The sequence below is a fragment of the Carcharodon carcharias genome, chromosome 4, assembly GCF_017639515.1.
Source record: "Carcharodon carcharias isolate sCarCar2 chromosome 4, sCarCar2.pri, whole genome shotgun sequence".
Taxonomy (NCBI): domain Eukaryota; kingdom Metazoa; phylum Chordata; class Chondrichthyes; order Lamniformes; family Lamnidae; genus Carcharodon; species Carcharodon carcharias.
In genome coordinates this window covers 10,129,183-10,145,015 of record NC_054470.1, presented here as the reverse complement: position 1 = coordinate 10,145,015, position 15,833 = coordinate 10,129,183, and the positions used below count along the sequence as shown (strand labels likewise).

Genomic DNA, 15,833 nt, shown 5'->3' with positions numbered 1-15,833 from the left:
TGCTCTCCCGTGGAAACATACTCCATTTGCCCCAACGCATTCCCCTGAACTGGATACAGCACTGCTTCCTTGCTCATTGGGCTGGAAACGTACTGAACAAGAAAGTTCTCTTGCACATATTTCAGAAATTACACTCCTTCTTTGCACTTTTTAAGTTATCCTAATTCAGACTAGGAAAATAACTGAAGTTCCCCCATTATTACTACGCTAAAGTTCCTGCATCTTTGCATACATTGTATTCAGGAATATTAAGTGCCATTCCTCCTCTTATTTCAGTCAAATCTCTGCTATTGGCACTTTATCATAATCCCACATGGCTACCTGCGCCTGCAACTCACTAACCTAATTTAATACACTCTGGCATTTTTGTACTTGTGCTCTAATGCCCCGTCTTAGTCTGCCTTGTATTTCCCCCTTTGGATCCCTCCCATTTCTGAACTGCTTTATTTTATTTGCTATTTCTCTCTCCCATTCTTGTGGATCTTTTTATCTCCTCTGGAGCGCTTCACCCTGGTGCAGCTTACCTGCCAAATTAGTTTAAACCCGACCCACAACACTAGTTAACATCTCTGCAAGGGCGTTTGTGCCAGACTTATTGAGACATGGCCCGTCCATCCTGTACAGGTCTTTTAACATATCTGTCAAATGGATCACCACTTACCTATCCTTCCATAGGCATCCAAAGCAGTCTGAACAATTTTTTCACCTTGTTCAACAGAATCTGCAAATCACAATTTTAAATATCAAGAGCTGCTCAACATAAGACACACATAAGACACACAAAGAATTCCTAAAGTATTAGCTCTTGAACAAACAAGAGCTCTCAAATGATTTCATTATTGACCAATTATTGATTAAAAGCCTAATCAAAATCATGCTAAAGCAACACTGAATAAATCTCAGTTCATTTAGATTACCGTCATCATCCAATGTCAATTGCTTAACTAAAAAAATCCTCATTTCCAAGTTCCCATTTCAATATTTTATTGTAGTTAATTACATAATGCCAGAAACGGATTTGAGTTTTAACTTATCCAATTGCTAACTGAAATATTTGATCGAACCAGTAGAATTTTTAACTTATGAACTCCTCTGCAATAAACCACACAAAATCATTTTAACCAATTCCAGGGTCTTTCTACAGGTCCCATTCAGTGCACTTTCTGAATCCCTATATGCATGTAAGCACACAAGAGACATTAGGAACTGAAACCTTATTTATGTTGAATTATTAATACACAAAAGCTCAAAAGGGAGCAGCATTTACAGTACTGCACTGACATCTGGTGGTGAGTGAAGCACAGTAAAAATTGCAGGACAAGTTTTATCCATTACAGCAGCAGTTTCCAACTCAAAAGGAGCCATTGGACAGTCAGCAAGTCTGGTTAATTCGTTCATGGGATATGGACATCACTGGCAAGGACAGCATTTGTTTCCAATCCCTACTTAAGAGCAGTTAGGAGTCATCCATCATGCTGTGGGTCTAGAGTCACACGTAGGCCAGACCATATAAGGATGGTATTTCCTTCCCTAAAGGATATTAATGAACCAGATCAGTTTTTACGACAATCAATGGTAGTTTCATAGCACCATTATGGAGAGTAATTTTTACCTCAAGATTTTTATTAATTAACTGAATTTAAATTCCACTGTGGTGGGATTTGAATCACTGTCCTCAGGGCATTAATAATAAAAACAGAAAATGCAGGAAAAACTCAGTAGGTCTGGTAGCATCTGCGAAAAAAGAAACAGAGTTAACGTTTCGAGTCCATTTAACTCTTCTTCAGAGTTTTACCACTATGCCACCGCCTCCCCTGGCTGAGTTGTTTCTTTGCTAAAACAACCCTAAGCTAATCCCACCACCTGCTCTTAGCCCACATCACTGCACCTGCCTTGGTTTCAAACATTATTCCACTTTTCCTTACAAGATGCACTTCATGTGGCAAAGCATCCCATTCACCAACAGCTCATGGACTGGGAATTTCTAAAAATATCTCTCCCTCTTGGTAATAGATTCAAATCAATTACTCATTGTTACAGACAGCCCAACCAGAGGAAACATTCCCATACATCTATCAAAAAATTTTCATGATTTTATGAAATGTCCTAAATCTCTCAGTTTTCTCTGTTGAGTGGAGAAAGTCCCAATATCCCAAATCTCTCAACTATATTTTCCCATCCATGGTATCTTGGTGAATATACCCTGTACATTGCCTATGGCTTTAATACCCTTGCTATAATGGGGCACTCAAAACTGTACACAGTACTCTAACCACTATCCTAACTGCTTACATAAATTCATCATTATCTCCTTGTTCTTATACCTTACGCCCCCTACCCAAAAACTGAAAATTCTATTAGCTTTATCTATCTGAACTTACTTTTTAGGAAATTATATTTTTGAACCTCTAGATAATTCATCTGTACCCTTCAGCAGCTTTCCATTAAAAGTATGCTTCATCTCAAAAAATATTACCTCACACTAAGCCACAAAAAATGCATTTTCCATAAAACTATTTTAGTTTTTACCATCTACCAAACTTACTTCTTGTGTATTTAGGCTGAAATTCCTGCCAGCTGTCTATTATAAATTCATATCTCACATTATTTAAAAGGTGGTCCAATTAAGCTGCTCAGTAAAAGGACAGACCAAGTCTGAAATGCAGAAGGGATAGATGATTCGCAATGATGCTGAGTTGGGAAGGGAGAGGTGTTCCTAGGTTATAGGATGAGCAAAATGCAATGATTTAGCACCTGAATAGTAAGTGGCAAGCAAGCAATAGAAAGAAAATTGAGTGCCAATCTTGGTTAGAGTACCGTGTTCTAACTTGGGTTGCCCCACTATCAGTCTCTATAATATTGCTCCTGAACGTTCTGTATGGTGACTGCACTTCAAAGGGATACAGCAGTGCTAGTTCAGATGTAAATGAATTTCAGAAATCTCAGTGCACAGGTTTTCCGTAACATCACTGGGTATATGCTCCGTTTAGGGCAGCGGTCAAAATTTTACTTTTTTTCTGTTAAGAATCCAGACTCACCCGATTTCCAAGTCCCCATATGCCCCTGGAATTTCTGTGCATTTGTGAATCGGGAGCTCTTCAACTACGCCGAAGAAAACTGCTCTAAAGGGTTATCTTTGCCCCAATGGCCTGCAGCACAGTCACCAAAATTCTGCTGCCTTTTCAGCTCTCCAAGGCTTCTCCTGAACCCCCACTACTTGGAGCCTGTCACCCGTATCACTTTTCTGCATGTGTGAATCGGGAGCAGACTGTGCGCACACACCGTTCAGAGTTGAGGAAGCTTTGGGTCAGGGACATGTGCCCGCATGGGGGGAAAAAAACAGCACAAAAACCTGATCATAGAACCCAAAATTTTGGCTGCCATTACGAGAGGAGTCCCGGGGCAGGGGATATGGTGAGGTCACAGGGACAGAGGAGGAGCCACAGGAAGGAGACCACTGGTAAGAACCACTGGGGAGAGAAACCACTGAGGAGAGGAGCAAAAAGTAGGTTCCAAGCAATAACGGTGTGCGATTGACAGGCTCCAAGTAGTGACGGCTCAGAAGCCCTGGAGAAGGTAGTGGAATTTTGGTGACTCTGTGCTGCAGGCTGTTGGAGCAGTTCTGCTCGGCGTACCTGAAGAGCTGAAGTTGAGCCTCGGAGTTGGTGCTGGAGTGTAGACTCAGCAATCTAGTGGAACATAGTCTTAGGAAGTGAGATTGAAATCCTAGGAAATGAGCAATCATTGAGGAAATCTGAGTTGCAGCAACCTTTGGAGAGAACTCCAAAGTTAGATCTTCAAAAAAGAGTGAAAACATGCAATCCCTCACAAGGGAGGCAGAGTTTTGAGGAGATTGTGTAACTCAGTGAACATTGACATCTGGGTGTGTTGCTGAAAAGTCTGTGGGATCTGTCTTGGTCGCATCTGCTATTTAATGTGTAGCACGGGTGTTAGACCATAGTTTGCCTGTTAATTCCCAATTACCTCGTGTGAATCCTGAACCTAACTGCATAAGAAAGATATTGTAAATTGTTCTATTTTTCTGACCTTGTATAGTAAAGTTTATTTTGTTTGTTCAAAAACTGTGGAATCTTGCAGCTTTGTTCTCTAAGTACCTGGAATTTCAAACTTTGTCTATTTTACACAAAAAAAGTTACTGGTGCCAAATGGAATTGTACCAAAAAACTTGGAAGTCAGGTCGAGCATCATAACATTTTCAAGAGCTCTTGAGATCTTTTCAAGGGCTACTTTTTGCTTTTTGAGAATTTTTTTTTTGGTTTTCAGGGTTCCTTTTCCATTCTCATTAACTCCTTTGTTAGGTGATGTAATCATGTCGCAACGTTATCTTCTGTATTTGTGTTGACATATGGGTACTTGGACTCACACAGAAGCAAATTTACAAGAATTCATCAGTGTCTTGAGTAATCAATCACCCCTCCATTAAACTTAAAGCCAGAACACACAAGGAAAGCATTAATTTTCTAGATACCTCAGAATTTAAATTGGCACAAGAAAACAACAGGGGTAAACTAGCAACAAGTTCTTTTTAAAATAACTGACACACACAAAAAGCCATCAACCGAAACACGCTTTCCCTGGACTGGTAAGGTCACAGCTAATGTGTTTTCATCGCATAAGCACAAAGCTAAAAGATTTTAACTAAGCAGTTACTAGCCTTTCTACTGCATCTTAGATCTCAATCTCAGACTTAAATTAAATAGTTGATCTAGCATTAACCTCAGCCCAACCATCTTCAGCTGCTTCATCAATGACCTTCCTTCCATCATAAGGTTAGAAGTGGGGATGTTCGCTGATGATTGCACATTGTTCAGCACCATTCACGACTCGTCAGATACTGAAGCAGTTCATGTCAAAATGCAGCAAGACCTGGACAATATTCAGGCTTGGGCTGACAAGTGGTAAGTAACATTTGCACCACACAAGTGCCAGGCAATGACCATTTCCAACAAGAGAGAATCTAACCATTGTCCCTTCACATTCAATGGCATTAGCATCACTGAATCACCCACTATCAACATCCTGGGGGTTACCATTGACCAGAAACTGAACTGGATTAGCCATATAAATACTATGGCTACAAGAGCAGGTCAGAGGCTAGGAATCTTGCAACGAGTAATCCACCTCCTGACTCCACAAAGCCTGTCCACCATCAACAAAGCACAAGTCAGGAGTGTGATGGAATACTCCCCGCTTGCCTAGATGAGTGCAGCTCCCACAGCACTCAAGAAGCTCGACACTATCCAGGACAAAGCAGCCTGCTTGATTGGCAACATATTCACAAACACGCATTCCCTTCACTACCGACACACAGTAGCAGCAGCGTGCACCATCTACAAGATGCACTGCAGGAATTCACCAAGGCTCGCTCCTTCAACAGCACCTTCCAAACCCAAGACTAGTACCATCTAGAAGGACAAGGGCAGCAGATACATGGGAACACCACCACCTGGAAGTTTCCCTCTAAGTCACTCACCATCCTGACTTGGAAATATATCGCTGTTCCTTCACTGTAGCTTGGTCAAAATCCTGGAATTCCCTTCCTAACAGTGCTGTGGTTGTACCTACACCACATGGACTGCAGCAGTTCAAGAGAGCAGCTCACCACCACCTTCTCAAGGGCAACTAGGGATGAGCAATAAATGCCCAGCCAGTGAAACCCAAATCCCATGAAAAAATAAAAAAAAAGTTGATATTGATCTAGCATCATTTTCCAGCATTTTTTGTTTTTGTTTCAGATTTCCAGCATCCTCGGTATTTTGCTTTTAGCATCATTTTCTGTTTGCAGGAGAGTTCCAAACGTTCACCAACCTGTGTGTGCAGAGGATTTTCCTAATGTCACTCATGAAAGACCTGATTCTAACTTTTAGATTATGCTCCCTCGGTTCCCCTAAACTAATTGATCATTTACCTCATTACAGGCAGTGACGACACTTCTGAAGTATTTCATTGACTGTAAAGCATTTTTGGATGTCCTAAGGTCATGAAAAGCACTAAAAAAATGCAAGTCATTCATTACTGTTTGGGATCTTAATATATGCAAAATGGCTGCATATTAGACTCTAACACAGTCACTGCAGCTCAAGCAATTCACAATATGAAACGCTTTGAGATGTAATTATACATGAATGCATATCTTTCTACTACTGTTCAGTAATAAATTATCCAATTAACAGTGCTTATTACAATAGCATCTCTGACATTTTTCCCCCATACTGTAGCTCTTGTACTCACGCTGCCTTAAGCTGGAGAGTCCACACATTCATATGCAAGGAATTTATTACCTCAATAACTTCAAAACTCCTGACTCCCAGTTAGCTGGGTATTCCTTTGTTGGCATTGTTATAACTGTTCCTTCACCCTCGCAGGCCCTCTTCCCATCCCTGTCCCTTGCAGTTGCACTCCCCCACTCTGCACCCTCCTTCTCAGGGCTCCAGTCCCCCCACCCCCTTCGCAGGGGCCCTGACTTTTCCCCCCACCCCTCCCTTCGCTGGGCCCCAATACCCCCGCCCCCATCACAGGGCCCCTGTCTCTTCCCCGCACCTCTATTCATGGGGCCCCTGTTCCTCACACCCTCCACCACCCCTCCAGAGGGCCCCTGTGACGCCCCCACCCCTTTTTGGGGTCCCTGAGCTGCCCCCACATCATGGCGCCTCTGTTCCCACCCTCTGCAGGCCCGCCTTCCCCCCCCACCTTTGCAGCCCGTCTCACCTTCGGAACCTCTGCTGCCTCATGGCCTCTCCAGCTTGCACATTCTCTCCAGTCCCCACATCCTTTCCCCACCCTTGCAGCCTCTCTCCCCCATACTCAGCAGCCTCTCTCATCATCACCGCTCCAGTGCTCAGGCTGTTACGCTGCCACTTACCTTCTCTCAGCTCACTGCTCCTCCAATCGCAAGCAGTTTCTCTCCTGAGCTTCCTCCTGCTTGATGGCACCACTGGGACCAACTGACACCTACTCCCTCCTTGGCAGATTGCTTAGGTGCATTTGCCATCTGAACCATGATAGGGAGGGCAAAAACAGGGGACAGGAACTTCAAATAAAATTGATGGAGAGATATAGGACGATATAGATTGGCTGGTAAGTTGGGCAGAGCAGTGGCAAATGGAATTTAATCCTGAGAAATGTGAGGCATTTTGGGAGGACTAACAAAGCAAGGGAATACAAAATGAATGGTAGGACCCTAGGGAGTACAGAGGATTAGAGGGAGCTTGGTGTACATGTCCATAGATCCCTGAAGGCAGCAGCACAGATAGATAAGGTGGTTAAGGTGGCATATGGGATACTTGCCTTTATTAGCCGAGGCATAGAATATAAGAGCAGGGAGGTTATGCTGGAGCTGTATAAAACGCTAGCCAGGCCACAGCTGGAGTACTGTGTGCAGTTCTGGTCGCCACACTATAGGAAGGATGTGATTGCACTGGAGAGGGTGCAAGGGAAATTCGCCATGATGTTGCCTGGGCTGGAGTGTTTCAGCAATGAAGAGAGACTGGATGGGCAAGGGTTGTTTTCCTTAGAGCAGAGAAGGCTGAGGGGGGTGGGGGGGACCTGATAGAGGTATATAAAATTATGAGGGGCATAGATAGGGTAGATAGGAAGAAACTTTTCCCCTTAGCGGAGGTGTCAATAACCAGGGGGCATAGATTTAAGGTAAGGGGTAGGAGGCTTAGAGGAGATTTGAGGAAAACTTTTTTCACCCAGAAGGTGGTTGGAATCTGGAACACTGCCTGAGGCACTGGTAGAAACAGGAACCCTCACAGCATTTAAGTATTTAAATGAGCATTTAAAACGCCATAGCACACAGGGCTATGGGCTAAGTGCTGGAAAATGGGATTAGAACAGATAGGTGCTTGACGGCTGGTATGGACCCCAAGGGCCTGTTTCTGCACTGTATAACTCTATGACTCTGAACGTGCAAAATGGTATCTGGCAGGCTTAATGTAAAAACTTGCCACTATTCAACAGAAGCTAACATGACAGGAGCCTGATTCTTCCACAGGTCCTCCATTTTACCTGCCTATCAATGTTGCCACAGCCTTTAAAGCCCAAGCAGTAGCCAAACTTCCTCTTCCCTTCTCCAATAGTGTGTGCACTGTCACTTAGCCAGTGCACGATTCTTCAATGGTAATTAGCCCTGACAGAAGGATCAGGTGTCATCCCAGCAACTGGCATTTACCCTGCCCTTTGCGAGACCACAGCTCCCCCATCCAAAAGCAATGTCATAAGATACAGTTTTACAATACTTGACAGAAGGATTGTGGTAGAAAGAAATTGTTTAGAGTTTTTTTTAAAAGTTGAACTTTTTTCTTTTTTTTTTTAAAAAAGGCAAAAACTGTCCTTCATCCTCTTATGCAAATAAGTACAACTGAACTATATATGACAGCTTCACTATTTTTGTATTCGAGGTTACCTGAATTTACTTATTAATTGCTAAAACTGAGATTGACTTTTCGCTTGCAGCAAACTGCAACAAATAGAATGGAGCTTTTTTTTTTAAATCTGCCAGAAGATAAAGAATAAAGAGTAATCACCATAAAATTATAGCTGTGACAGTGCAGCTCTCAATAATCTATTGTTAAAAAGAGCATGAAATGATCTTTCAGTCAAGGTTCCAAGTCTAGTTTCATAAATGCTGTGACTACTGCAGAGCATTTACAAGTTCTATAATTTATCGTGTGGTGATAAAACATTTTGGTGAGCCAAAAAAACTGCTCAATTAAACTAGAGAAGCTACTATTAAGGTCTTTTAGAAACTAGAAGGTCATGAGACTTTTAAAAGGAAACCAAAAAGGGAGGACAACTAAGCCTGGAAACACAACAGATGACATGACACATTTCTAAATTGAGATGGGTAGAGGAAAGAGGTGAATATAAAGTTAAGTACAATACCATAGTTAGGCACAGCTTTGCCTCCTCTTGCCCTTATCTCTTCCACCACTCTATCTGCAGCAGACGAGCTTTTGCCTTCTCCTTTGATGCTACCTCCAAGGTCATTTACTGTGACAAGAAATTAGAGATGTAATGTTGTAGTCAAGCAATATTTTATTTCCATGACACATGTAATTCTGGGTTAGGACATTGAAACAGAAGTAGCCAACACAGCCTTTTGACCCTCCGCAGTTCAATGTTGTCATGGCTGATTTCTAACTCAACTCCATTCACCCATCTTTGCTCCATATCCCATGATACCCTCAACCAAAAAAAAATTCTAACTCAGCATTGAAAGTTTAAATTTACCTAGCACTGTCACCTTCTGGATGATTTAATTCCAGATTTCTACTACCTTTGCCATGAAGAAACTTTTTCCAATTTCCACCTTAAATAGCCATGCATTCAGGCAGGAGCGTGCGGGGTGGAGATCCATCAGAGATCCTCTGCATAGGACCCGTTTCAATACCAGCAATGGCCACCACTCCTGGTGGCACTGCCAAAAGTGGCCACTGCTGGTACCAGAAAGCTACCAGCCTCTGACTGGCCAGCAGCTTTTAGAGGCAGGATATCCTCTCCGCACTAGAAGATTCCATGATTTAATGTCCCCAGCGGAACCGGGTGCTGCAGTGGCAGAGTTCCCGCTGCCAATTAGGCACTTCATTCCATCAGAGCTCAGAGAGGTTAGTTCGGAAGGCATGCCACAGTTTTTGTTGCAAAAGTTGGGCCACCCACCGCCCACTTTTAAATAGCCCCTGTACCTATGCTGTCAAATCCCTTTAACATTTTAAGCACATTGATTTGATCATCACTCAATCTTCTAAAATCAAGGGAATGCATATCAAGTTTATGTAAGCTGCTCTTATAATTTAACCTGTTATGCTTTGACATCAGTCGGGTAAATCTGCAATGTTCCCCCACTCAATTTACCCTTCCTGAGGATGTAGTCCAAAATTGAATGCAGCCTGACCCAGGTTCTTTAAAACTAAGCATCACTTCCTTCCTTCCAACCCCTTGAGATAAAGGATATTATTGTATCTGATTGTATTAAATTGTATTTGTATTAAACAACACCTCAAAATGGTTAAAAATTGGAAACTGCAATGCGAAATTTGTGGTATAACTGCAAACATACCATCTATTGCTGTGCAAGTCCCTTTTGTTAGATAGTCAACATTGCAAAAATGGTTCCAGCAACCTTTCATCTAGGAAAGATGATGGACATGCAGCAAACAAATGCATTTCAGATGGGGTGTCATAAATAATTCATCTATTACTTATAAAATTAAAGTTACATTACCACATTATCTGCTAATATTTAATGTAATGCTAAAGTTGCTCCTATTTCACACGTCTGTACTAAAAGTAATAAATGGAAGTAAATACAACCCTTAGTAGAATTCCCTAAACTCAATGCAAAGTATTCATCCAATTCACCAGTACTCTACTTACCTGCAAAAATGGTACAGTTAAACAGAAATCTGAACTGTACATCCTCGAGAGTATGGCTTAAGGCATTGAGACCAAGAGGTCCAAGGTTCAATTCTTGGTATGGGCCAAGTTAAAAGATCTCAGCCAAGCAATTGGCTTGGGCTTTACAGTTGGCTTCAGTGCCTTAGGCCCCAGGGGAGAAAGTCAGCCACGCTTTCCATTCCAGATCACAATCCAATGGCTATGACAAGTACATGTGGGTGGATGTAGGAATCACCAACAGGATTAGGCAGTTTTGATGTCCTCCATCGTCAAATGGTCAACCATCACTTGCTATCGAGGATTACACATGAAGAATGGTCGCTTAAGATACCAGTGGCTGCCAGTGCCCATTGAACACAGTATAGCAAGTCTGACTTTCAAAAGACATAGGGTGAAATTAGGGGAAAAATTCAAAAACTATACTTAAGAAAACATACGTAGTGGCTTAATAAGGGTTTGGCATTCAAACAGCACTTACCAACCACAGCAGCTCCTCTTTCTGCAAACAACAAGGCATATGTTCTTCCCAAACCTGTTTAAAAAAAAAAGTACTTTGATAAATCCAGAAGTAAAAAATGCACAGCTTTATAACTTAAAAACATGCACTTATTGTCCTCCATTATACACTTGAGCAAAATTGAATATAAATATGATGCAGTACAAACAGCATGTTGTATGTTTCTGGGCAGTATTTTTCCAAATTTTGGCTCTATTGTAGTATTTTCACAATATGTAATTTAATATTTTTAGAATAAAAAAAGTAACTGGCTAATGAGCAGTTACACAAGCATAATGAAGCAGTCCAATGGAGTACAGTCCTTCAGATGAAATGTTAAAACTGAAGTATGCCTGATCCAGTAATTTCAGCTAACTGAAAGATCTCTTGATATTATTTAAAAATGAGCAGTGTTCCCCAACATGACAATCTCAGGCAACAATGAGCAAAATAGATTAATTTGTCATTCACGTCACTGCTAGTCTGCAATACGATTCATCAATATCAAAGTGCCAAAATATACTTGATGTGTACAAAATTTAATCGTGGGCCAGTTTACATAAACTGTTTAGTAAAAATATATTAGTTTGGGAAGCACTGTACTGTGTAGAATGCTGATGAACAGTCATATATTTTGGAAATTCTCAAGTTAAGAAAATATTAAGAGAATTTGTTGAAAGCAAGCAGCAAAATCCTTCTAATGGCTCAAACCAGAATGGACCCCTAATCAATCTAAATATAAACTGACTGTGCTGATTTCAGCCAGGACAACAGTGGAACTGCACAACTGACGGGGGGAATAAGACAGGTTCCCAATGATGATCGTTATTATACGGTCTGCTGTAAGAGCCTGAGTGCATGTTGGGCAAGGCGGGATCAGCTTTTATCATGTCCATCTAACATCTATCAACACCTTGGGAAAGGAGCAAGAGGACTGCTCCACCACCTATCGAACTGTCAATGATTTGAGAAGAGCAGTGGGGAAACAAAATTGATGGTAAAAGGAAAAAAAAGTAAGCAACACAGATATACACTGTAATAATTTATTCTGATGTAGAAAATAGCTCCAGCGAATAATCAATACTAAAAGGGAAATGTATTTGCCTTTTCTTCGACAAATTATTTGTCATATTATATAACTTACACCAAAACTAAGGACAGCATTTCTTGTACAACATGATTGCATTTTACATCAAAATACTGTCAATTTTAAGCAAAAATTAAAAGAAGAAAAACTAAATACCCATTAACAAAAACCTGGCATTATATCTGAGCAGTCAATGGCTTAAATAAAGGAATAGAGAGCCAAATATCAACCTTTGCTAATGGTACTGTTCGCTGGCACAGTAAATAGTGCAGGTGGAAGCACAAAGTCACAAAGAAATATTAACAGATTAACCGAGTGGGCAAAAGTAGCAGATGGAAATCAATGTCGGGTCATTAGCAGGAATTTGACATGGAGGCAGTGGCCCTGCTCCCGGCTGAAAAGTAGGGGAGAAGCCCTCAACTGCATGGCTGGGAAAAGCAGAGCTGATTTTACAGCCATTAACTGGCTCAGAGGGAGACTTCCACTACCATCTGGAAGGAAGTCCCACACTCCAAGAGCTGCTGGCCAAAAAAAGCCAACAGTTCTGCACTCCAAGCAGCACCATCAAGTGCGCTGACCACTGCAGGCAATACCCAAGAAAGAACATCACTGGATCCAGATAACAAGGTGAATGCCAGTCTGACAGACCCTGGCGAGAGGAGTAAGGGGATGCCATTGGGAGAGCAAAGGAACAAGCGATGGTGGGACACTGGCAGCCACTGGTAGAGGGGCCTCCATTGAGCACAGGGAGGGATCCCCACAGCCCATTGTCAGGCTGCCAGAGCTCATCTCGTGACCTTGCCACATGAAATGGACATTCACCATCACTAGTAAACTGCCAGCAGCAGGGGAAGGAGCCATTAATTGGCCATTTAGAGCCTCAATTGACCCAAGGGCAAACCGTCCAACACTTCCCCACCATTAGTAAAATACCAGTGGATGCAGGTAAGTGACATGCATGTGCCTGCTGCCATGCCACTCAGTTTTACATCCCCACTACCACCTGCCAGGCCACCCACAGGCATAAAAGTCTAGTCATCCATTCTGGATCTAAGAAAGATAGATCAAAATACAGAAACTGTGGAGGATTTCTGTCCATTTATAGAAATCACTGAAAACTAGTGGACAGGCAGAAAAAAACATGCAAAGGACAATTGGAGTGTTAGCCTTTAGCTCAAGGGAGTAGGAATTAAGGGTGGCAGTTTTGGTACAGATCAATGAAGTTTTGGTTCATCTGCAGCTGCAGTACTGGAGTTCAGTTCTGAGCACCAGAGCTTATGAAGGACATATGTTGGCCTTAGAGGGCGTAATGCACAGATTCACTGGAATAATGGAATAATTATAAGGCAAATTGCATAGATTAGGCATGTATTCACTCTGGTATAGAAGGTTAACAGGCAATACAATTGAGATATTTAAGATGATTAAAGAACTTGATACAAAAGATCAAAAGTTTTTTCTCTGGTGAGGGAGTCTGAAACAAGGAGGCATAAAATTAGAGCCCAGGCAATTTCTGAGGTGATGTCAGGTCACACTTCCTCAAGCACAGGTGGTGCAAACCTGGAATTCTCTCTCTCAGCTGTTATGACTAGGTTAACTGAAAATTTCAAAATAGAGATCAAAAGATTTTTGATAGTTAAGGGTATTAAGGGGTATAGAACCTAGGCATGCAAAGGGAGTTAAAGTACAGATCAACATCTAACTGGATGACAGAATAGGCTTGAGGGGTAAATGGCCTAATCCTGTTCCTTTTTTCCCCTGTAAAACAAAACCTGCATGATCTGCAAAGCACAAATACACGGAATCTTCTTGCCATGTTTTACAACATCGGCGATCATGGCTCTCCAACTTTCATGGTCCTAAACAGCTGTCAACATCCTTGCGCTGTTCTCAAATCTTTACAACCCTTCTGCTTCTTAAAGTGTGTATTTCCTCCTTTCTCTCCCTCTTGCTGTGCTACCCTTTCTTTAAGCATGTGCCCAAATAATTGTGGCTGTCTGTTGACCATTTGCAAAAGTTGTTCTTGTGTGTCTGCATTCCTCGAAATTTCCTCACTAGTCTCGGGTGTTGTGCAATTTATACATTTGGGGTTGGGGTTGGGGTGGGATGGGGTGGAGAAAGAGGAGAAACCTGTTCATCCAAAGGTGCTTAAAACAAAATTCAATGGGGGGGGGGGGGGGGGGGGGGGAAGATTGCACTGCCAGCGGACTATGTTTCAGATCTGAGATATAAAGTAAGCGATATAAAGTCGGTGAGCTGAGTCTCTTTGACACCTTCCCCTCCCTCGCCGGGGACTCCTGAAACCCAAATGACAAACGGGCGCAAAGGCGGTGGGAATTTAAGGGAAACAAACGCTCGAGGCTGATTCCGACGCATGAAAAGCTTTCGGGGTGGCGCGTGCATCCAGGGCAAATATCAAAAGCTCAAGTTTCCTGGCTGACGCGGGGGTCAGCGGTCGACATGGGGGTTTCGAAGGAAATAAGAGTCACATTTCGAACCACAGCAAGGGCGGGGATGAAACAGGAATAAAAATTATTATCCCGGCAACGTTGTGTTGATGTTAAAAAAAGTATTATCCCTGTAACGTCATCTTCCGAAGGCTAAAGACGAACCCACTGAGAGGCGGCCAAAATGAGGCAAAGGCCGAAAGCCGCAGCCACCAGCCCCATCCGCGGCCTGAGGCGGGATTCCATTAAAACCCGCCAGTCGGTCCAGGCGCGCTCAACTCAGGCCCAATGAACACACAGGGACCGCAGGCAAAAACACAGCGCCAGTCACCGACCTCCCCCGGCCCCGGTCACCAGGGCCACTTTGCCATCGAAGCGCAGAGGAAGAGCAGCTCCCGAGGCCGACATGTCTCCGGCCGTCCGACAGGGAAAAACCGAGTGCGCAGGCGTGGAAGCTGGGGGGGGGGGGGGGGGGGGGGGGGGGCGGCGTTGCCGGCTCGCAAGGCGCCCTGGGAAATGTAGTCCGGCGAGACCCGCTGAGAATGAGGGAAGGTTCAACAAGGTCAGGCAGCATCTGTACAGAGGGAATCAGAGAGTGTTTCAGGTCAGGCAGCATCTGTGTAGAGAGAATCAGAGAGTGTTTCACGTCAGGCAGCATCTGTATAGAGAGAATCAGAGTGTGTTTCAGGTCAGGCAGCATCTGTATAGAGAGATTCAGAGAGTGTTTCAGGTCAAACAGCATTTGTGTAGAGAGAATCAGTGAGTGTTTCAGGTCAGGCAGCATCTGTATAGAGAGAATCAGAGTGTGTTTCAGGTCAGACAGCATCTGTATAGAGAGAATCAGAGAGTGTTTCAGGTCAGGTCAGCACTTGTGTAGAGAGAATAAGAGAGTGTTTCAGGTCAGGCAGCATCAGAATAGAGAGAATCACAGAGTGTTTCAGATCAGGCAGCATTTGTGTAGAGAGAATCGGTGAGTGTTTCAGGTCAAGCATCATCTGTATAGAGAAAATCAGGGAGTGTTTCAGGTCAGACAGCATCTGTGTAGAGAGAATCAGAGAGTGTTTCAGGTCCGACAGCATCTGTGTAGAGAGAATCAGAGAGTGTTTCAGGTCACGCAGCATCTGTATAGAGAGATTCAGAGAGTGTTTCAGGTCAGACAGCATTTGTGTAGAGAGAATCGGTGAGTGCTTCAGGTCACGCAGCATCTGTATAGAGAGATTCAGAGAGTGTTTCAGGTCAGACATCATTTGTGTAGAGAGAATCGGTGAGTATTTCAGGTCAAGAAGAATCTGTATAGAGAGAATCAGAGAGTGTTTCAGGTCAGACAGCATCTGTGTAGAGAGAATCAGAGAGTGTTTCAGGTCAGACAGCATCTGTAAAGAGA

The 15,833-nt window shown here is 42.9% G+C and overlaps 1 protein-coding gene across 1 annotated transcript in view; it reads right to left on the bottom strand.

Moving 5' to 3' along the window:
• hsd17b4 (hydroxysteroid (17-beta) dehydrogenase 4) overlaps window positions 1–14,900 on the bottom strand; it is a 159,519-nt gene extending 144,619 nt beyond the window's left edge. The window contains exons 1-4 of the mRNA XM_041186366.1: window positions 14,785–14,900; window positions 10,898–10,951; window positions 8,908–9,015; window positions 662–721 (exon numbers count right to left, since the gene is read on the bottom strand). Of these exons, the coding sequence (XP_041042300.1) occupies window positions 662–721; window positions 8,908–9,015; window positions 10,898–10,951; window positions 14,785–14,857 (295 nt within the window). The 5' untranslated portion in view covers window positions 14,858–14,900. The remainder of the gene's footprint in view (window positions 1–661; window positions 722–8,907; window positions 9,016–10,897; window positions 10,952–14,784) is intronic.
• Window positions 14,901–15,833: the final 933 nt, after the last annotated feature.